General features: G+C 38.3%; 2 protein-coding genes across 3 annotated transcripts; one reads left to right on the top strand and one right to left on the bottom strand.

Moving 5' to 3' along the window:
• Positions 1–1300: 1300 nt before the first annotated feature.
• LOC121380141 lies at positions 1301–20440 on the bottom strand. Of its 2 annotated transcripts, none has more exons than XM_041508926.1 (6): positions 20320–20440; positions 5749–5862; positions 5057–5141; positions 3918–4088; positions 3090–3196; positions 1301–1416 (listed from the first exon to the last, which is right to left on the bottom strand). In XM_041508926.1, the coding sequence occupies exons 1-6, from the start codon at positions 20335–20337 to the stop codon at positions 1360–1362; spliced, it is 552 nt and encodes a 183-aa protein (XP_041364860.1). In that variant the 5' UTR covers positions 20338–20440; the 3' UTR covers positions 1301–1359. The 2 variants fall into 2 exon arrangements, with proteins under 2 accessions (XP_041364860.1, XP_041364859.1); XM_041508925.1 differs by lacking the exon at positions 20320–20440 and adding an exon at positions 7305–7471.
• LOC121380140 lies at positions 8412–16834 on the top strand. The gene is made up of 6 exons (XM_041508924.1): positions 8412–8589; positions 9819–9932; positions 13591–13672; positions 14321–14506; positions 15135–15241; positions 16743–16834. The coding sequence occupies exons 1-6, from the start codon at positions 8428–8430 to the stop codon at positions 16800–16802; spliced, it is 711 nt and encodes a 236-aa protein (XP_041364858.1). The 5' UTR covers positions 8412–8427; the 3' UTR covers positions 16803–16834.
• Positions 20441–22226: the final 1786 nt, after the last annotated feature.

The following is a 22226-nucleotide window of genomic DNA, read 5'->3' as shown; positions in this document are numbered from 1 at the left end:
CGATTAGTATACACAGACAAACAAGTTCAGCAGTTTGATACTACTGTGTTGGACTTTACAGGGGCGGCATTTAGCTCAGTCGGTTAGGTGCTCGCTTCAGGTGCTTACGTCTCAAGATCAAACCACCTCGGGGGATTCATTCAACTGATTGGTTTCTCGTTCTAACCAGTGCACCACAACTGGCTAAAGGCCGTGGTATGTGTTTTCCTGTCTGTGTGAAAGTGCATATAAAAGATCAGCTGCTTTAGGAAAACTGTGGCGGGTTTCCTTTAATGACTATGAGTTAGATTTACTAAATGTTTGACGTCCAATAACCGAGGATTAATTAATCAATGTGCTCTAGTGGTATCGTTAAACAAAACAAACTATAACTCTTTGGACTTTAAAAGAAAGCTACATTCAATGACGTGGCAGTTACACATTACATTTTGTATTTGAAAATCTACTGTTACTTATGGTAGTATTAAACCAAATTACTTCCGGCTGGGTCAAAGTTCGAGGTGTACCCAACGTTTGATAAAGAAGTTGACACCACAAGTCCTGTGATTGATGATAATTATGAGTATGTTGGTTGTAAACAAAATTAGTTTCATCTGGACAAAAAAAAAATGTATGCAATTTTATTTCATCTAATATCACTGTGTCATGTAGCCTTGTGCTTGAAACATGTATGGGGTACCTGTAAAAAAGTACTCAAAATTTTTTCAAAGCTAGATGTGTTGTAAAAACATCTGGTTTTATCGAAAATGGGCCATGAAAGGTACCATTTCTTCAGTTAATACTTTGAGGTAGGGGTTCTAGTACTGATATTTATGGGTCATAGTTTGGTTGATATATTGCATATCGTGTTTTGAAACACAAACGTTAACATGGTCGCCTACGGGATTTTATTTGGTATAGTACAACCTCATACTGAGAATAAATTTCTCGTTCCAGACAGTGTCCCACAACTGGTGTAACAAAGGCCGTGGTATGTACTATCCTGTATGGTTAATATAAAAGATCCCTTGCGACAGCGGGTTCCCTCTCTCAATATCTGTGTGGTTCTTAACCATATGTCTGACGCTATATAACCGTAAATAAAATGTGTTGAGTGCGTCGTTAAATAAAACATTTCCTTCCTTCCTTATAGTGACAGTAACAACTGAAAATTGGGTGCTGCGTTTTTATCGGAGTTCGGCATTTTGCAGATCGAGAACCGTAGCTGCCATAGGGAAATAGTGCATTACTTATTAAGACCGTCTCTCTGACTGACTGACCCAAGTTAAACGGAGAGAAGTCAGATGAAGAGTAAACCGAGTTTCAGTCTGAACATTTTATTCCAGTTCGACCTGTACAAGAAAGTACTTCCCATGCACGTTATTGAAACAGGTTCGTTATCGTTCGTACAACTCGGTTTGCTTGCTCGGGAATATCCTGCAAAGAAAACGAGACATATTACACTAACTGCATAAGCAATATGTTTTATATAAATAAACATTTAATATATTTAGTGTTTTCGTAAACTTAGAATCTCACCGTGCAACCGTTAAATATGAAACATATTTAAGAATTGAACGCTATATTTTTTACGTTCATGCGATGATAAACACCAAAACCGTTTTACACACTATGAATGGCGTAATTCCAAATGCATTAATAGTGCCATTATGTAAAAAAAAAAAAAAAATTAAATATAAAAAATCGAATGATTTACAACTGTATTAATACACAAATAAAGGCAATTCCCTTAGAATGTTACATTCATTATAATGATTTACATAAGCTTTTATAAATTTTAATTTTCTGAATCAAATATGGATAGAAAGTTATACAATTTAAAATAACTGAACATCAACTGATAACACAAACAGTTTTTTTGTGGGGGTTTTTCAAAAATATCAAACGGCAATTAATCAAGAATTGAACGATTTATATACTTAAATGAAAGATTTGTTGTAAAGCGGTTAAAGTATGAATTTTGAACTAATTTACATAAGGGAGAGCGTCAAATTATTTAGAAGATGTATCAATTACTATATTAAAATTGCAGTTGTCAAAAGTTGAATTAGTGAAAAGTGAATGTGAAGACTGATTTGAAAGGGATAAAGTGGTTTCTGCGTGTGTGTGGATTTCAGAGATGGATTTCAGAGATAGTTTGTGATTGTGTGATATTATTCTCGGAAAGGACAGGTCGCGTAATTGTGCACGAAGGCGTATGTATTTGCGCGCGTGTAAGTTGTCGATTTGGTGTTTTTGTCAAATGTGACAGAGCTGCGCTCATATCTCTCTTTTGATTTGTTGAGCATTCTCTTCTATAACTTCTAATAGAAACTTCTAATAGAAGCTTAATTTTTGTGGACTGTCATATACATTATGAGTCTCAGTTCAAAACCGGAGTCGTTTAAAGCCTGAATTGCGGTGTCTTAATGTAAAGTCTCCAAAACTTTCGTGTCTGTCATCCAAAATTGTGATTGTCGTCTGTTAGTTTGACACTGTCACTCACAGTGCAGACGATGTTGGGATAAAAATAAAGACGGTTGAATCCTCGGGGATTCCGTCTTTGACATAATTGATAAAAAGTAGTTTCGGTAATAACATTCTGTTTTTATTTGTTTACCGAAAAAGTGCAGTTTTCACGTTTATGGAAGAATGAACGTTGGTTTTGTAGATCACGTGATAGCATTGTAACCAATCCAGACGCCTATTACAAAACAGTAATTATAAAATGGAATTATTTCTAAATATACGTTAATATCACATTTTGGAACATGTTACTGGGCTTAAAACTTAAACGGCAAATATGGTTCAGTATAGAATTATTGATGTCTCCTTGAGGAGGATGGTACACAATAAGGATACAAATAATAAAAAGTTAATAATGATGATGGTTATGATGATGACGACGACGACGATGATGGTGGTGGTAACGGTAGTGGTGGTGATAATGATTACTCTGGTGGTGATGACGATGACAATGATGATGATTACGTGAGACGACTACGATGACTGATGATGATCATGAAGGTGATGATGATGAATATGACGACGATGATGATAATGATGATGCTATTTATGACGCTGATGATGAGGCATTATGGTGTACCCACACTTTGCATTCCCGGGTTACAGATATGTGGAATATCGAAGACATCTCGGCGACGAATTCTCGGGTGATAATTGTTAAAGACGTAAACGACATCAAACTTTGCTCCATCTGCAACATAAAACCAACAACAGAACATTTAGTACCTCAGATCATTGTTTACGTGGCGGGGCGGGACGTAGCCCAGTGGTAAAGAGCTCGCTTGATGCGTGGTCAGTCTGGGATCGATCCCGGCCGGTGGGCTAATTGTGCTATTTCTCGTTCCAGCCAATGCACCACGACTGGTATATCAAAGGCAGTGATATGTTTTATCCTGTCTGTGGGATGGTGCATATAAAAGATCCCTTGCTACTAATAGAAAAATGTAGAGGGTTTCCTCTCTAAAACTATAAGTCAAAATTACCAAATGTTTGACAGCCAATAGCCGATGATTAATAAATCAATGTGCTCTAGTGGTGTAGTTAAACAAAACAAACACATTTTAATTTGATGCAACATACTGATAATATGACCCCACATGGGGGATGATTACCCGACATGCACTAAAGGTTCCGTGTACCCCAGGCTCGGGTGATACCGAGATAGCTCAACTGACAGCAAGCGTGGAGCACAGACCTGTCAAGTAGTCCCATACCGAAATGTATATTCTATAGCTTCACCATTCATCTCATCATCATCGATGTTTGTAATGTTCAACAAAAAAATGTCTTTGTCTCTGAGTTAAATGTGGCGTTTTTAAAATAATAAAAATAAATAAATAAATGTACTCTAGTGTTGTCGTTAAACAAAACAAACTTTTTTTATACACCAAAGCAGAAATTGCGAGTCTTACTGTGATCGGCGTATCCGTAGGTGGCCTCCAAGACCGGGGTGCAGCCGCCCTGTGTGACCGCCATCCTCTTGGTGATGTTCGGGTGGGACGCCTTCTTTATCTCCCAGTTGTACAGGGGCAGGTGACTGGCCCCGTAACCCATGTACGTTGAGCCGAGGAACTTGGCGTCATCTGTACGAAACGAACGCTCAATTAGAAATACTCACAGTTGTAATGCGTGCATTGTATTCATCATTATCAATCCCCATCATCCAATTATAAATTAATACGGGCGAATTATTCTTTGTTATGCAGTAAGAAAGTAACATGGGCAACGAAACGGCATTTCTTCGATAACAGTTAAAATAAATTGTGGAGAAAAAAAGAGTCATGGTTGGTTGGCGTAAATTAAGGCTGAAGGCTGACTTGTCTTATCTTAGTGAAATTAAATGTGGGTTGGGGGTGGGAAGGAGGAGAGGGCAATGGAAGCAAGAAGTGGTAGTGGAGAAAAAGAGGAATGAGAGGAGATATAAGAATAAGGGAGAGAAGACAAGAAACACAGCGGAATTGGAGGCAGTCAGGTGGCAGAGCAACGGGAAGTGGGAAGGCAGGAGGTAGGGAGGAGAAAATCGAATGAAATATTTGAAAACACAAAGTGTCAATATAGAGACTCGGTTCAAAACTAATATAACTGTATTAATATACAGCAGTTTTTAAATTGCAACGGGGCTAATGGCGCACTCAGGGACTAATAGTCCACACAAGAAAAATGGACCCAGCAAATATAATATGTATAAACACACAGTGTCAATTGGTAGGATTCGAACTCACTGCTCTGATTCACATGACATTATATAGCCCGTGACCGTAACCACTTGGTCAGGCAGGTCTTCCCCAAAACATGGACGCTCAATTGCTTAAGAAAGCATTTTGGCAGGACGCGAAAGATCGAACTATGATGGAAATGAAAGGAGAGAAGGAAGAGGAAGGGGAAGAGGAAGTGAATGATATAGAGGGGGTGGGAAATAGGGAGTGTGGGGTGTGGAAAGAGGTAGGTGACTATGAAAGGACGGGACGAAAGAAAGCAGTCGAAGGAAAGGTGATGGATGGAAAAGAATTTACCTTCAGATCCCAATCATTTGTTGTTTTGTTTCACGTACCTGGTATACAGGGCTCCCTGAAGGTCGTGCCCGGTGGGATGGCAGTGACGTTACAGCTCCCAGAACCGGATATGTAGGTCTTGTTCTGAACATCAGACACAATCAACATTACGTCATTGCCACACCAACTATCCCCCCACACTCACCACCACCACCACCAAATCCGTTCAACAACAATACTAACAATAACATTCTTCGGGCAATTTATTTTAGTTTCTGTGGGGTTTTTTCATTGGTCCTTAGTTCAATGTATGTAAGAATTCACCGAACAACTTGGTTTCCATAAAATATGTTGCAGGTCTCCGACTGACGCAGACCATTTAAAACTGTTTTGGGGAACACACTTTGCTTCGAATTTGCGCACATTTGTCTCCATCAAGTTACTGTATTTATATATGTTTAAAAATATATTATTAAATTGTATTATGTTCATTAACTTTATTGTATTTATATCTCCCAACAGAATTTCGTATATATGCATGTAGTTGCTAAAATTGATCGCAGAGGGGCATGTTTTTGTTTTTGTTTTTTTTGTGGGGTTTTTGTGGGGTTTTTTTTTTTTTTGGGGGGGGGGGGGGGGGGGGGGGGGGGGGGGGTTTGGTTTTGTTTAGTTTTTTTTCGACAAAACCTAAAATACCGATAAACTAGTCATATCACCGTGAAGAAAATGTAATTGTTTTAATCTGACTTACCTTCGTGAAGTCGTAAAGAATGTGGGTCACTTTCATTGTCCCGTCGTCCTGGCGTGTGTGAAACAGTATTGCCATCTTTCTCACGTAGTAATCGTAGTGAAGTATGTTAAAACCCTGTAACAGTGATCTTATCATAACATGTTGATATTAATCATGGTGAAATGTGCTGTAACCCTGTAACAGTGATCTTATCATAACATGTTGATATTAATCATAGTGAAATATGTTGTAACCCTGTAACAGTGATCACAGTATAGAATGTTGATATTAATCATAGTGCAGTATGTTGTAACCATGTAACAGTGATCACAGTATAGAATGTTGATATTAATCATGTTGGAATATGTTGTAACCCTGTAACAGTGATCACAGTATAGAATGTTGATATTAATAATAGTGCAGTATGTTGTAACCCTGTAACAGTGATCACAATATATAATGTTGATATTAATCAACGTGGAATATGTTTGAACCCTATAACATATATATCAGAGTAGAATGTTTATATCAATCATAGCGGATCATATTATATCAGAGTAGAATGTTTATATTAATCATAGCGGATCATATTATATCAGAGTAGAATGTTTATATTAATCATAGCGGATCATATTATATCAGAGTAGAATGTTTATATTAATCATAGCGGATCATATTATATCAGAGTAGAATGTTTATATTAACCATAGCGAATCATATTATATCAGAGTAATTGTAGAAGTAAAATAAAATATTTATATGGATCATCGCTGATGTCGTTATATTATCGTTAGGTAATAGTTATAAAATATAATATTAATATTAACACTAGAGGAGAAAATAATGTAATACTTATCTGTATAGAGAATACTGACTGTTAATCATAGTGGAGTATATGTTGTAACCATGTAAAGGTTATCAAACTATAAGGCATATATATACTAATCACAGCAGAGTAGATGTATCCCGGTATGAGTTATGGGAATATAAAATGCCGTAACCCTATCTAAATGCAGTATGTAGTAACACTGTAACAACGACCATGTAATAGTTATTATCATATATAATAGTTATAGTAACCATGGCAATAATAATCATAACGTAGAATTATAATATAGGAAAAAATCAGAAGTCCATATTTTGACAGATAAATATGCATGGCAGTCATCACTATGTGTCCCTGTCATGTTTTTGTGAATTTACTTTTCTGAAATACATTTCCACACAAGGTAATCGTTTTCCTCACGTTTCTGTATTTTGTATTTTTCTGTGACCTTTCTTAAATCTAAAATGGATTTATTGGAAACACATTACACGTATCCATATATATTCAGATTTGCCTCATTTCAATAGAAGATCATGTCATAAACGAGATCAAGATAAAAGTAATAGAAAACAATGTCAGACCACGAACGTTTTATTCCCTTCCCCACCGCCTACCATCGGAAAACAGGACAATCTCCCGACGTTGCCAATTTGACCAATGTCATCACCGTTATATTGGACTGCATATATGCTGTATAAGGGAAATATAGATGTTTGAATGTTATCGGGATTATCGGGACTAACGAACTCACTTTGTGCAATTTTTGTGTAGGGATGCCATGCTCTGTGACGATACTTCCGCCAATCTCCCCCATTACGCACTCGAACTCACGGTCGACGCAACACGCATTGGGATGTCGTTCGGCGGAGGAAACTGACCAAAGAAGACAGAAAATGGCTGCTAGAAACATGGCTGCTGTTGAGAAGTACACCCGAATGAGTGAGGCAGAGCTGCATGATAAGGCTCGACTAATCGATCAGCCGGTGTCTTCCCACGGTGTTCGTATTCTCTGAACTGATAGCACACCGTTACAAGGCAATAATCCTTGATCCCATTTAGTGCTTCTCAGTACTAGGCCTACATGAGCTGGATGTAACTCCATGGTAGACCGGCTACTTGATGTGCGATGGGTTTTTTCATAGTCCCAAACATCCTCCACAACTGTCACACCAAAGGCCGTGAATGTACCAACGTGTCACTGGTGCAGTGCATATAAAAGGCACCTTTTTTTTAGGAATCAGTAACGAGCTACTCTCGGCCTACTAAAATCAAAACCTATATGTAGCTCTCAACCTTTCACTTTAGAACGACCATCAAAACTGCGCCAAACTTCCTTCAAAAAGACAATGCGCACCCTTTCTCTTTGGCTTAATCCTACAGGACTTCCAAATTCCATAGCCCCTACCACTTTCCGCCTGTTACCAACCTTGAGCATGGTTGTCTCTCTCTCTCTCTCTCTCTCTCTCTCTCTCTCTCTCTCTCTCTCTCTCTCTCTCTCTCTCTCTCTCTCTCTCTCTCTCTCTCTCTCTCTCTCTCTCTACATAGTATTGACATAACTATATCTAAGACATCAAATAGCCCTAATTTAAAATGCACTGAGGTGTCGATAAACCAAAATTTCGTCAGTTCCTAATATCGCACGTTAGACTCATTCTATTATTATCATTTCATACATATGCATTCCCTCATACATTCGTTATCTGACTCATATTAGCCTGAAGCCTGTCCCACTCCCCCACTGATATTCACATATTTCCCAGCACGTCTTTGCGTTCACCTGGTGCTATCTGCGAGTGGTCGACTGAACCGCCAGGTGGCGCGGTGCTCGTTGCAATCTATTTCTGAGCGACCGGACGACAAGGCGGTCAGACACGATGTTTCCCAAGGCTGTACTCGCAGCCTTGCTTTGGGCAGTGGTCAGTGGCCAGAGCAAGCCACGCCCATGCTGCACTGACCATCAGTTTGAGATGACTCTGGGGGAGGTGGCCGGATCATTTTTCTCGTCCAATGGTCTCCCCTCGTCATCTATCCTCACAGTACGTATGTTCAGTAGTTCTACACTTAGACAGAAAAACAGCACGTAGGGGGCGAGGGGTTCGGGAACTACTTTTATCCTCGCAGTATGTATGTTCGCTAGTTCTACACTTAAACAATATCAGGGGCAGGGGGCTAGCGGCTAAGGGACTACATCTATAGGTAGCACTAAACCAAATAACTTCCTCCTGGGTCAAAGTTCGAAGTGAACCCAACCTTTGATACAGCAGTTAAAACCACACGTCCTATAGTCCATGGGGCAGACACCGACCCCCCCCCCCCCCCCCCCCCTCCGGGATTTTTGGAGACAAGTATTTTTAGATATCTCATTATATATGAATTTAATATCTGCTTGCCTGCAGCAAAATGTTGGTGGAATAACAAAAATGTTGCCATTTGAATGTGGGTACCGTTGCATATTTTGTGTCCTAAAAATACTGTATGGAAAATGAAATATAGTGATAAAATTGTCACCCATATAAATCTTTAACACATATAAGGCTAAAATGGATGATATTTATTCAATACTAGATGTTAATATTAATAAACCAAATAACAGTTCAGTATATCAGTTGGTTATAGTGGACCCACGGTCTACTGTGATTGGTGATAAATTTGAGCGTGTTGGTTGTAAAAAAAGTTTCATCTCAGCAAAAAATGTCTGCAATTTTATTTCATCGAGAACCACTGTGTCAAGTAGCCTTGTGCTTCAAACACCTGTAAAAATGTACTCAAATGTTATGCGGAGCTAGGGTAGTCGCAGACGCTACCCGTTATCTCTGAACTGAGCAGCTTGACCCCCAATTTTTTTCTGATTCACTTTAATGGTAAGGGGTCGTGGTATTTATATCCATTGCGTATATATCGATTGACGATGCAGGTATGAGTTTTAGCCACAAATGTTACTATTGTCGTCAATGAGATTTGATTTGGTGGTATACATTCGAAACTCACGGTTCGTATGTTCAGTAGTTCTACACGTATACAAAACAACAGCACGTGTTGATTTATGACGCATGGGGTTGAGGCAATAGCTCGAGTCCTAAATAAAATTCAATTTAGTTTTGAACACACCATTTCAGTTTAATCTAAATCAGTAGAATTCAGATGAATTCAGTTCTGTTCAGTTTAGTTCAGTTCAGTTCAGTTTAGTTCAGTATAGTAAGCGTCATTGTTTACCCGATGCTCTCTGTAGGCTAGTTAAAACGTGTTTCCATTGTATCTGGTGCAGGGCGACAACACGCTGCATTTCGACGAGTATCGGAAGAAGGCTGTCGTCGTGTCTCGCCTGGTCGATCTGAAGGGCAATCGGATCGAGGTGAACGTCTTCATAGACTTCAACACTGTGAGTATCATCTTCATAGACTTCAACACTGTGAGTGTCACCATCATAGCCTTCAACATTGTGAGTATCATCTTCATAGGCTTCAACATTATGAGTATCACTTTCATAGAATTCAACATAGTGAGTATCATCTTCAGAGACTCCAACATTGTCAGTATTATCTTCATAGACTTCAACACTGTGAGTATCATCTTCATAGACGTCAACATTGTGAGTATCATCTTCATAGACTTCAACATTGTATCATCTTCATACACTTCAACACTGTGAGTATCATCTTCATAGACTTCAACATTGTGAGTATCATCTTCATAGACTTCAACAATGTGAGTATCATCTTCATAGATGTCAACATTGTGAGTATTATCTTCATAGACTTCAACATTGTATCATCTTCATATACTTCAACATTGTGAGTATCATCTTCATAGACTTCAACATTGTGAGTATCATCTTCATAGACTTCAACACTGTGAGTATCATCTTCATAGACTTCAACACTGTGAGTATCATCTTCATAGAATTCAACATTGTATCAACTTCATAGACTTCAACACTGTGAGTATCATCTTCATAGACTTCAACACTGTGAGTATCATCTTCATAGAATTCAACATTGTATCAACTTCTTAGACTTCAACATTGTGAGTATTAACTTCATAGACTTCAACATTGTGAGTATCATCTTCATAGACTTCAACACTGTGAGTATCATCTTCATAGACGTCAACATTGTGAGTATTATCTTCATAGACTTCAACATTGTATCATCTTCATAGACCTCAACATTGTGAGTATCATCATCTTCATAGACTTCAACATTGTGAGTGTCACCATCATAGCCTTCAACATTGTGAGTATCATCTTCATAGGCTTCAACATTATGAGTATCACTTTCATAGAATTCAACATTGTGAGTATCATCTTCATAGACTTCAAAACTGTGAGTATCATCTTCATAGACTTCAACACTGTGAGTATCATCTTCATATAATTCAACATTGTATCAACTTCATAGACTTCAACACTGTGAGTATCATCTTCATAGACTTCAACACTGTGAGTATCATCTTCATAGACTTCAACACTGTGAGTATCATCTTCATAGAATTCAACATTGTATCAACTTCATAGACTTCAGCATTGTGAGTATCAACTTCATAGACTTCAACATTGTGAGTATCATCTTCATAGACTTCAACATTGTATCAACTTCATAGACTTCAACACTGTGAGTATCATCTTCATAGACTTCAACACTGTGAGTATCATCTTCATAGACTTCAACACTGTGAGTATCATCTTCATAGAATTCAACATTGTATCAACTTCATAGACTTCAACATTGTGAGTATCAACTTCATAGACTTCGACATTGTGAGTATCATCTTCATAGACTTCAACATTGTATCAACTTCATAGACTTCAACATTGTGAGTATCATCTTCATAGACTTCAACATTGTGAGTATCATCTTCAAAGACTTCAACATTGTGAGTATCATCTTCATAGACTTCAAAACTGTGAGTATCATCTTCATAGACTTCAACACTGTGAGTATCATCTTCATAGAATTCAACATTGTATGAACTTCATAGACTTCAACATTGTGAGTATCATCTTCATAGACTTCAACATTGTATCAACTTCATAGACTTCAACACTGTGAGTATCATCTTCATAGAATTCAACATTGTATCAACTTCATAGACTTCAACACTGTGAGTATCATCTTCATAGACTTCAACACTGTGAGTATCATCTTCATTGAATTCAACATTGTATCAACTTCATAGACTTCAACATTGTGAGTATCAACTTCATAGACTTCAACATTGTGAGTATCATCTTCATAGACTTCAACATTGTATCAACTTCATAGACTTCAACACTGTGAGTATCATCTTCATAGACTTCAACACTGTGAGTATCATCTTCATAGAATTCAACATTGTATCAACTTCATAGACTTCAACACTGTGAGTATCATCTTCATAGACATCAACACTGTGAGTATCATCTTCATTGAATTCAACATTGTATCAACTTCATAGACTTCAACATTGTGAGTATCAACTTCATAGACTTCAACACTGTGAGTATCATCTTCATAGACGTCAACATTGTGAGTATTATCTTCATAGACTTCAACATTGTATCATCTTCATAGACTTCAACATTGTGAGTATCATCATCTTCATAGACTTCAACATTGTGAGTATCATCTTCATAGACTTCAACATTGTGAGTATCATCTTCATAGACTTCAAAACTGTGAGTATCATCTTCATAGACTTCAACACTGTGAGTATCATCTTCATAGAATTCAACATTGTATCAACTTCATAGACTTCAACATTGTGAGTATCATCTTCATAGACTTCAAAACTGTGAGTATCATCTTCATAGACTTCAACACTGTGAGTATCATCTTCATAGAATTCAACATTGTATGAACTTCATAGACTTCAACATTGTGAGTATCAACTTCATAGACTTCAACATTGTATCAACTTCATAGACTTCAACACTGTGAGTATCATCTTCATAGACTTCAACACTGTGAGTATTATCTTCATATAATTCAACATTGTATCAACTTCATAGACTTCAACATTGTGAGTATCATTTTCATAGACTTCAACATTGTGAGTATCATCTTCATAGACTTCAACACTTTGAGTATAATCTTCATAGAATTCAACATTGTATCAACTTCATAGACTTCAACATTGTGGGTATCATCTTCATAGACTTCAACATTGTGAGTATCATCTTCATAGACTTCAACATTGTGAGTATAATCTTCATAGACTTCAACATTGTGAGTATCATCTTCATAGACTTCAAAACTGTAAGTATCATCTTCATAGACTTCAAAACTGTGAGTATCATCTTCATAGACTTCAACACTGTGAGTATCATCTTCATATAATTCAACATTGTATCAACTTCATAGACTTCAACACTGTGAGTATCATCTTCATACACTTCAACACGGTGAGTATCATCTTCGTAGAATTCAACATTGTATGAACTTCATAGACTTCAACATTGTGAGTATCAACTTCATAGACTTCAACATTGTGAGTATCATCTTCATAGACTTCAACATTGTATCAACTTCATAGACTTCAACATTGTGAGTATCATCTTCATAGACTTCAACATTGTATCAACTTCATAGACTTCAACATTGTGAGTATCAACTTCATAGACTTCAACACTGTGAGTATCAACTTCATAGACTTCAACATTGTGAGTATCAACTTCATAGACTTCAACACTGTGAGTATCAACTTCATAGACTTCAACATTGTATCATCTTCATAGACTTCAACACTGCGAGTATCATATTCATAGACTTCAACATTGTGAGTATCATGAGTGTATCTATGTGTGCATATGTGCATGTGTGTGTATGTATGTATATGTGTATCTGTTTACATCTATTTTTTTCTATATTATCATATAAATTACAACAAACTAAAATGGATTTTTTCTTCAAAAGGATGGCCACAACTATATGATTTATTATCAAGGACTGGTTTTGTGTGTGTGTGTGTGTGTGTGTGTGTGTGTGTGTGTGTGTGTGTGTGTGTGTGTGTGTGTGTGTGTATTAACAGATAAATCCATAAGCACATGTTTTGTGTTTCAGAACAAACAGTTCGTTCAGTTTGCCAATGGATCGTGTGTTTCAATACCTGCCTACCAGATACTGCGATCTCCGTGCGTTCCAGGTAAATGAATCCACAACGTACGACGTATGTGGCATCACGTATAGGCCTACCTTACACGTCACATCAATTCGAGGCTTACATTTCATATATCGCTAATTCTAATGTGGGTTTTTAAAATCATAGTTTTACTCAATAAATCGGTAAACTGTGCATGTAATATTTGGATGTAATAGACCTAAACCCTCCATGAACTCACTGAATGTTGAAGATAACATCTTTCAGCCACATTTAAAGCTATTTAATTAAAGTATCCTTCAGTGAACTCACTGACTGTTGAAGATAACATCTTTCAGCCACATTTAAAGCAATTCAATTAAAGTATCCTTCAGTGAACTCGTTGTTTGTTCAAGATAACATTTTTCAGCCACATTTAAAGTAATTTAATTAAAGTATCCTTCAGTGAACTCACTGTCTGTTCAAGATAACATCTTTCAGCCACATTTAAAGTAATTCTATTAAAGTATCCTTCAGTGAACTCCTTGTCTGTTCAAGATAACATCTTTCACCCACATTTAAAGTAATTCTATTAAAATATCCTTCAGTAAACTCATTTACTATTGAAGATAACATTTTCCAGCCAATTTTAAAGCAATTTAACTAAAGTATCCTTCAGTGAACTAAATGACTATTTAAGATGCAATCTTTCAGCCAATGCCACGTTTGTGGGCTCCAGCGACTTTGGGTACGGCCCTAACATGGTGGAGGTGAACAACTTCCAGGTGACCTTTCCCCCGGGCGATACCACGCTGAGGATCGCTGTCACCAAGTACGGCTGTATCCCCATGGTGGAGTCCTTCTACGGACACAAGATCCCACAGCCCGATGGAAAGCTAGGTTTAGTGGCGTTTGTATTTGTGTAGTTTGTACATTTGTGTTAATCTGTGTTTCTTTCTTTCTACATATATATATATACACATACACATACACATTTACATACACGTTTATATATGTATGTATGTATGTATGTATGTATTAATAGACTCCATAATAGAGGCTTGCCGATTCCCAGGGTCGAAATTTCCACCACCGAGGGTGTACTTTTTCTATCCCATATGACCGCATATGATGGAGTCTTTTTCTTGATAAATAACATGTGATACAAGTAAATGAAGACACATTAGTTGGGTGAATGTGTGAAATACAGTTGGTGATATATCACTGGGGTGGGTATCCAGTTTATACATTTAATTACATATAACCATGATGTATGTATGTGCGTGTGCGCGTTTTTCTGCACTGGGTATGCAGCTATATTAGTATAAAATTGGTAGTATATTTGAGCGATATGCGTTTGTGTATGTTTGTTTGTGTGTAATATATCCGTGTAATGTGTTTTGGCTACAATTGGCGTCATTATATTAGGTGGATTGTCAAACATACAGTTGGAGGTGTCGTAAAGTTCTGAGTGTCCGACTATTACTAGACTGTCACTAACTAGTCATATTACCTATTTTTTCTATAGCGGCCATAGACCTCGTGTTCCTCATAACTAACTTCAAGCCTGGACTGTCGCAGCCAGCCCTGTTCGACATCTTCCCCACCAACTGTCAAGGCGCATCCTCCGACGAGGTAATGACACCCACCCGTACACTGCCTGGCCGGGAGTTAGCCCAGTCGGCAGAGCGCTCACTTGGCGTGGTAATGGTTAAAGTGTGTTTTGTGTAACGACACCACTAGAGCACATTGATTTATTAATTATTGGCTATTGGGTGTCAAACATTTAGTAATTATCACTTATAGACTTAGAGGGGGCGGGACGTAGCCCAGTGGTAAAGCGATCGCTTGCTGCGCGGTCCGTCTAGGATCGATCCCTGTCGGTGGGCCCATTGATCTATTTTTTCATTCCAGCAAGTGCACTACGACTGGTATATCAAATGTCATGGTATGTCCTATCCAGTGTGTGGGATGGTGCATATAAAACATTCCATGCTACTGAGGGGGAAAAGGTAGCGGGTTTTCTCTTTAAGTCTATGTCAGAATTGCCAAATGTTGGACATCCGATGATAAATAGGTCAAAGTGCTCTGGTGGTGTCGTTAAACAAAAGAGACTTTGATTTTATAGACTTAGAGACGAAACCCGCTTTATTTGCCACCTACACAGCCATCGCTGTCTTTTACACGTGACCCCGCCCCTCCCCTCTGGCTACGCAAGTGCTCCGTCCCAAACAGTTTCACAAAACAGCTACGTCAAATGCCATGGAATGTGTTGCCCTGATTGTGGGGAAGTGCTTTCAAAAGACATATTGCTGGTTTCCTATAAGATGTCATAATTATCCAGTGTTTGACATCCAATAGCCAATGTAATGATTAATGTCTTTTGACATCCAATCGCCGACGTAATAATTAATTAGTCAAGGTGTTTTGAGATCCAAAAGCCGATAATTTCGTAATCAGTGTGGGTCTTTTTTTACATCCAATAGCTGATTAATTAATCAACATGCTCTAGTGATGTTGAACAAGGGGAAATTTAACGTACTGCCATACAGAGTGTGTTCTTTATGTTTGGACTAATATTGGTGTTCAAAACAACAACAATAAACACGTGAAAACAATAATACAGGCTTCTTGATACTTTTGAAAACAATTTTTCAAGTTCAAATCACAACAGGTCAATAGACTGAACGCCAGACTCGTCTGGGTATTATGGAAATAATTATTACGATGATTATTTTGATCTTTAAACATATAATATATCGGTAGAAAACAAAGAAACATACACAAAAAAAGAGAAAACAACACAAGAAACCAACAAGAAAATCAACAAGAAATTCTACAAATATAATCTATAAACTATTATTACGATTAATATTATAATAATAATTTTTTTTTTTTTTTAAATATTAATATTATTGACATAGCCCAGGTACTCGACGGTAAAAGAGCTAGACGGACATTTGGACAGTTATCAACGTTGATTACTGTCCAAATATCCGTCTAGCTCTGTTACCGCCAGAGTATTCGGGCTAATTTTGATGATGATGATGACGACAACGACGACGACGATTATTATCAGGCCTACTGTATTTGTTTGTATATAACTATGGTAACTATTTTCGTTGTATTCTTTCAGGCGATTCCTGAACACACACGACGAGCGATACACGCCTTCAATCTGATGTACGCTAATTAAGATAAACACCTGCTTTTAAATAAAATTGGAAATAAAACACTTCTTGACTTTTATGTTTCAAACTGAATCTATAAATCGACAAGAGTTTAGGAAAGACATATTTTATTAAACGACACACTCAGCACATTTTATTTACGGTTATATGGCGTCGGACATATGGTTAAGGACGACACAGATATTGCGGGAGGAAACCCGCTGTCGCCACTTCGTGGGCTACTCTTTTCGATTGGCAGCAAGGGATCTTTTACATGCACCATCCCACAGACAGGATAACACATACCACGGCCTTTGATATACCAATCGTGGTGCATTGACTGGAGCAAGAAATAGCCCAATGGACCCCACCGACGGGGATCGATTCCAGACCGATCGTGCATCAAGCGAACACTTTACCACTGGGCTGCGTCCCGCCTACCGACAAGAGTCGGTCTACAGTAGCAATGTATACAGTTAGACACGTTTATTAAAGTACGTTTACAGTCGCAAATTAGGGCATAACTATGTTTTATTTGACCATTTGCGAACGTTAATGCTGGTTTTACAGTCGCAAATTGAGTTTTACCGGTTTCAAAATATATCTGTTGCCAAATCGTTTACCGTCTGTTCAGATGATTACACTCCACCAAAATACGACGCACAGCCAGTGTACACTGACAATGTTGACACCGAGGAGTAGGGTCTTTCTTGAAAATAAATGAAAACGTCAAATATGTATGGTCAATGTGGGTACGGTCAAGACTACTTCATCCTTCTTGCACCGCAACGATATATTGGCTAATGTGATATTTAAAATTCACTATAGGGAACACCAACACTGGCATGAAGCAAATTCAAAGCAGACTTGACAGCAGAATCTGCCTTTTCATTGCCCCTAATGCCAACATTTCACGATTGCCGACACAATATAACATCTTTATTGGCAATGGATATAAAGTCACACTTTCGTATTACCATTCCAACCAAGGGATGCTCTAGCTTTATGTTCTGCAATTCCTGGAGACACGAAAGTGAATCTGTAAAAGTAATATGCAGGGGCCTATTTGCGTATGTTTATAATCTGAGAAATACTTATATTTTAAAATAAATCAAAACGTTTTGTTCGCCATACATGTATTATGTATTTGTTAAAAGTACGGTGGTCCAGCCATGTCTTCTGAAGCTAAAGAGAAGTCTATAAAATACTTGGCGCGCCGTCGATGACGTTGCAACAGGACTACATATTTCTGAACAGTCGTAGTCGTATTTTGTGATCACGTAACCGGTTGCGTACAATTCGTCCACTAATTGGCTTTAACTTAGGGATGCTTCGGGATGTCAGACTTGTCGTTTCAAAATGTTTCCGTAGGTGTACTAGCCTGATATAAGCGTTTTGCAAACGTGACGTCACACGAAGGCTTCCTAAATACAGAAGATCTGTAGTACTAACTGTTGATAACACCTCCGCAAACACTGCGTGTTGTTCAAATGAACACTAATGAACACCACGATGTCTAGCAAATATCATACATATCAATCGTTCGAACACATTCATTTTCCGAGAGGTGTGACACCCCTCCCCCTCCCCCCCCCCCACCCACCACCCCCACGACCCCCCACCACCCCCAACACCCCACCCTCGTCTCGTACGCTTATGACCTATAATGCTAACCTATTTATGAATACCAACTCACTCAGGTCGTTTAATGGTCCACATTCAGTACTAATCCTAGGATCTCGAATGTTATTCGTCTTTGGTAAGATTTCTATGAAATGGGCCGTCGTTTACTGACTGTACACGTGTATTGGGGTCGAACTGTTTATCTCATTGAGTGGAAGATGTGAAAAACAAACTCAAACACAACACAATATACAAGTTCTACTATAACCATCTGTTTTCGTAAAGGCAATGTCTGGACTTTGTTTCCAATGTAAAATGTTTCCGACTACTAAAGTTTTGTAACGACTACATTTACATACTAAATACAGATTCTTGTATATAATATCAGTGTCTACATCTACATAATATTCAGTGTGTTTCTTATGGTCTTCCAATAATTTTGTACGTGCGAAATAAATATATATCCAAAACTAAAATGAAGTATGACCTAGTACAAACACTGGGACGATGAAAAGCACATTTAATATACAGTCTCTGATATTTTATGCAACATAATATCTTTAATATGCAACTGAAGTCGTTAAAATGTTTCTGCTAGCAATTTCACAAAAAAATTGCAGCACACCCGGGAGAGTACCTTTAAGTTTAAGAGACGAGCTTTTCCCCAAATAAGCACGGACTACTGTGATAGACCGTCCGTGGTGGTGTCGTGGTTAAGCCATCGGACCTAAGACTGGTAGGTACTGGGTTCGCTGGCCAGTACCGGCTCTCACCGAGAGAGAATTTTAACGACTCAATGGGTACATGTAAGACCACTACGCAGACTTCGCTCTTACTAACCACTAACCCACTGTCCTGGACAGACAGCCCAGATAGCTGAAGTGTATGCCCAGGGCAGCGTGCTTGAACTTTAATTGGATATAAGAACGAAAATAAGTTGAAATGAATGTATGTGATGAATAATACATTGAGTTCCCATATTGATCCCACTGCTTGGAGAAATGACATATACGGACCCATATTGAAAGTAGTATAAAGGCCTGTTGAGAGTCATGACCTACTTTCTATGACCATGACCTTGGTACACTTAGTAGGTGTCTGGTCTTGGCGTGAGTCATAGTCTGGCCTTGGCATACTTGAGAGGTGTGTGTCATAGACCGACCTTGGCACACTTGCCAGGTGTCTGGCCTTGGTGTTATTCATAGTGGTGTGGCCTACTAGGGTGAACGCTCGCCTGTGTCCATGACCGATTTGGGACTGGCCCTGGCCGACTTAGGTTGGTACTGATGTCCTTGGACTGGCCCTGACCGATTTGTTTAGCATTGACCGACTTAGAGGACAGTGACTGGTATACCTAGGCAGGTGTGCGACCTTGGTGTAAGTCATAGCCTTGACGTACTTGGTGTGTGACTCATCACCTAGCCTTGACCTATCTAGAGGGCAGTGAGTGGTAAGCAGCCGTGACTCATATTTTAGCCTTGGCATACTTGGGCCGGTACTGACCTCCTTGGGCTGGCCTTGGCCAAGTTCTGACGTCCTTGGACTGACCTTGGACTGCTAATTTAGAGTATAAAAAGAGTATTTTCTTAGTATTTTTATTCGCTTGTCAAGTATAAGTATACAAACGAGATCTGCATTCTGTTTTGCTGTGGGAAAAAAGGTTACTCAACAACCCAAGACTTCCCCAGGGAAAGAAATTACTGCGGAGGAAACAACTTGTCAACGTACCCCTTAGCAACCAAGTGTTCGTCAAGAAAACAGTAAGTTGTTATAATTTTTTTTAGTATTCAAATTTTTCGCAGTTTACAGAAGCAGAGTATTGTAGTGTGACACTGTATATGTACAGGAAACAATAACAACACAAAACTATCAACGCAGACCTATGTAAGATAAAACGAAGTATCACAATTTGGAACTTACTTTACTTTGAGAATCCATCGAAGTCAAGAATATATTATCAATGTGTAGAATGCGCCTTTAAATAAACCACTTCGTTTCCGTATACACAGTGGAATTCACGATAGAAACATAAAATACAAACACAGTGGAATCCACGATAGAAACAGAAAATACAAACACAGTGGAATCCACGATAGAAACAGAAAATACAGACACGTTGTCTCGAACGATTCTATGTATCAAACACAGGAAGGGACGGGGAAAAGAATTAAAAAAATGTATAACAGATGTTCGCTCACTTACTCAAACAGTGCTTTGATAAGTGGAGTAACATTTCACCATGTGACCGTTTTATGTCAGGAAATTACTACAGCAAGGTGAAATATGATTCATCAGTACACTGCGATGTAAATGGGAAACGCTAGCCGCCAAAAACAGTGGGGGTCTCCCTGTGACATAGTTTTATCGCAACTTGTGGAATAACGTCCCAACAAACACGTTTAGTTGGCTCCGCAAAAATGACCCGCTAAAAATAGGAACCGCGTGTCGGCGCTGTACAAAAAGGGGGTAATTGTGCTGCTGAAACACATTAAAATACAGATGAACAATAAATATCAGTTCAGTAAAAGTATGATATATAAAGTGAATAAGTTATATTTACCTAATATCCTTGAGTTCTTTTGATGACAGTATCTAGACGAAGTATGAAAAAACTATCACATCTGAATGTGTTCAGTGTATCAATATACTGAACATCATACAAATATAATAGTTGGGGTTTTTTCTTTTCTTTCTTTTTTGAAACCGATCCTTGGGACTGGCCTTGGCCAAGTATAATAGTTGGGGTTTTTTTCTTGGTTGTGACTCATCACCTCATAGTTGACCATATCTAGAGGGCAGTGATGGTAAGTACTCATATTTTAGCCTTGGCAATAACTGACCTCCTTGGGCTGGCCTTGGCCAGACGTCCTTGCTGACCTTCTGCTAATTTAGAGTATAAAAAGAGTATTTTCTTAGTGGTCAAGTATAAATACAAACGAGATCTGCATTTCTGTTTTGCTGTGGGAAAAGGTTACTCAACAACCCAAGACTTCCCCAGGGAAAGAAATTACTGCGGAGGAAACAACTTGTCAACGTACCCCTTAGCAACCAAGTGTTTCGTCAAGAAAACAGTAAGTTGTTATAATTTTTTTAGTATTCAAATTTTTCGCAGTTTACAGAAGCAGAGTATTGTAGTGTGACACTGTATATGTACAGGAAACAATAACAACACAAAACTATCAACGCAGACCTATGTAAGATAAAACGAAGTATCACAATTTGGAACTTACTTTACTTTGAGAATCCATCGAAGTCAAGAATATATTATCAATGTGTAGAATGCGCCTTTAAATAAACCACTTCGTTTCCGTATACACAGTGGAATTCACGATAGAAACATAAAATACAAACACAGTGGAATCCACGATAGAAACAGAAATACAAACACAGTGGAATCCACGATAGAAACAGAAAATACAGACACGTTGTCTCGACGATTCTATGTATCAAACACAGGAAGGGACGGGGAAAAGAATTAAAAAAATGTATAACAGATGTTCGCTCACTTACTCAAACAGTGCTTTGATAAGTGGAGTAACATTTCACCATGTGACCGTTTTATGTCAGGAAATTACTACAGCAAGGTGAAATATGATTCATCAGTACACTGCGATGTAAATGGGAAACGCTAGCCGCCAAAAAACAGTGGGGGTCTCCCTGTGACATAGTTTTATCGCAACTTGTGGAATAACGTCCCAACAAACACGTTTAGTTGGCTCCGCAAAAATGACCCGCTAAAAATAGGAACCGCGTGTCGGCGCTGTACAAAAAGGGGGTAATTGTGCTGCTGAAACACATTAAAATACAGATGACAATAAATATCAGTT

The sequence above is a fragment of the Gigantopelta aegis genome, chromosome 8, assembly GCF_016097555.1.
Source record: "Gigantopelta aegis isolate Gae_Host chromosome 8, Gae_host_genome, whole genome shotgun sequence".
Classification (NCBI taxonomy): domain Eukaryota; kingdom Metazoa; phylum Mollusca; class Gastropoda; order Neomphalida; family Peltospiridae; genus Gigantopelta; species Gigantopelta aegis.
This window is presented reverse-complemented; position numbering and strand designations above follow the sequence as displayed.

Coding starts and splice junctions, on each gene's coding strand:
- LOC121380141 (XM_041508925.1), bottom strand. CDS start 7,463: ATGTTTCTAGCAGCCATTTTCTGTCTTCTTTGGTCAGTTTCCTCCGCC. Junction 4,089..5,056: donor CAGGGAGCCCTGTATACCAG/GTACGTGAAACA, acceptor CGTTTCGTACAG/ATGACGCCAAGTTCCTCGGC. Junction 1,417..3,089: donor GTAACCCGGGAATGCAAAGT/GTGGGTACACCA, acceptor TTTTCTTTGCAG/GATATTCCCGAGCAAGCAAA.
- LOC121380140 (XM_041508924.1), top strand. CDS start 8,428: ATGTTTCCCAAGGCTGTACTCGCAGCCTTGCTTTGGGCAGTGGTCAGT. Junction 9,933..13,590: donor TCTTCATAGACTTCAACACT/GTGAGTATCATC, acceptor TTTGTGTTTCAG/AACAAACAGTTCGTTCAGTT. Junction 15,242..16,742: donor AAGGCGCATCCTCCGACGAG/GTAATGACACCC, acceptor GTATTCTTTCAG/GCGATTCCTGAACACACACG.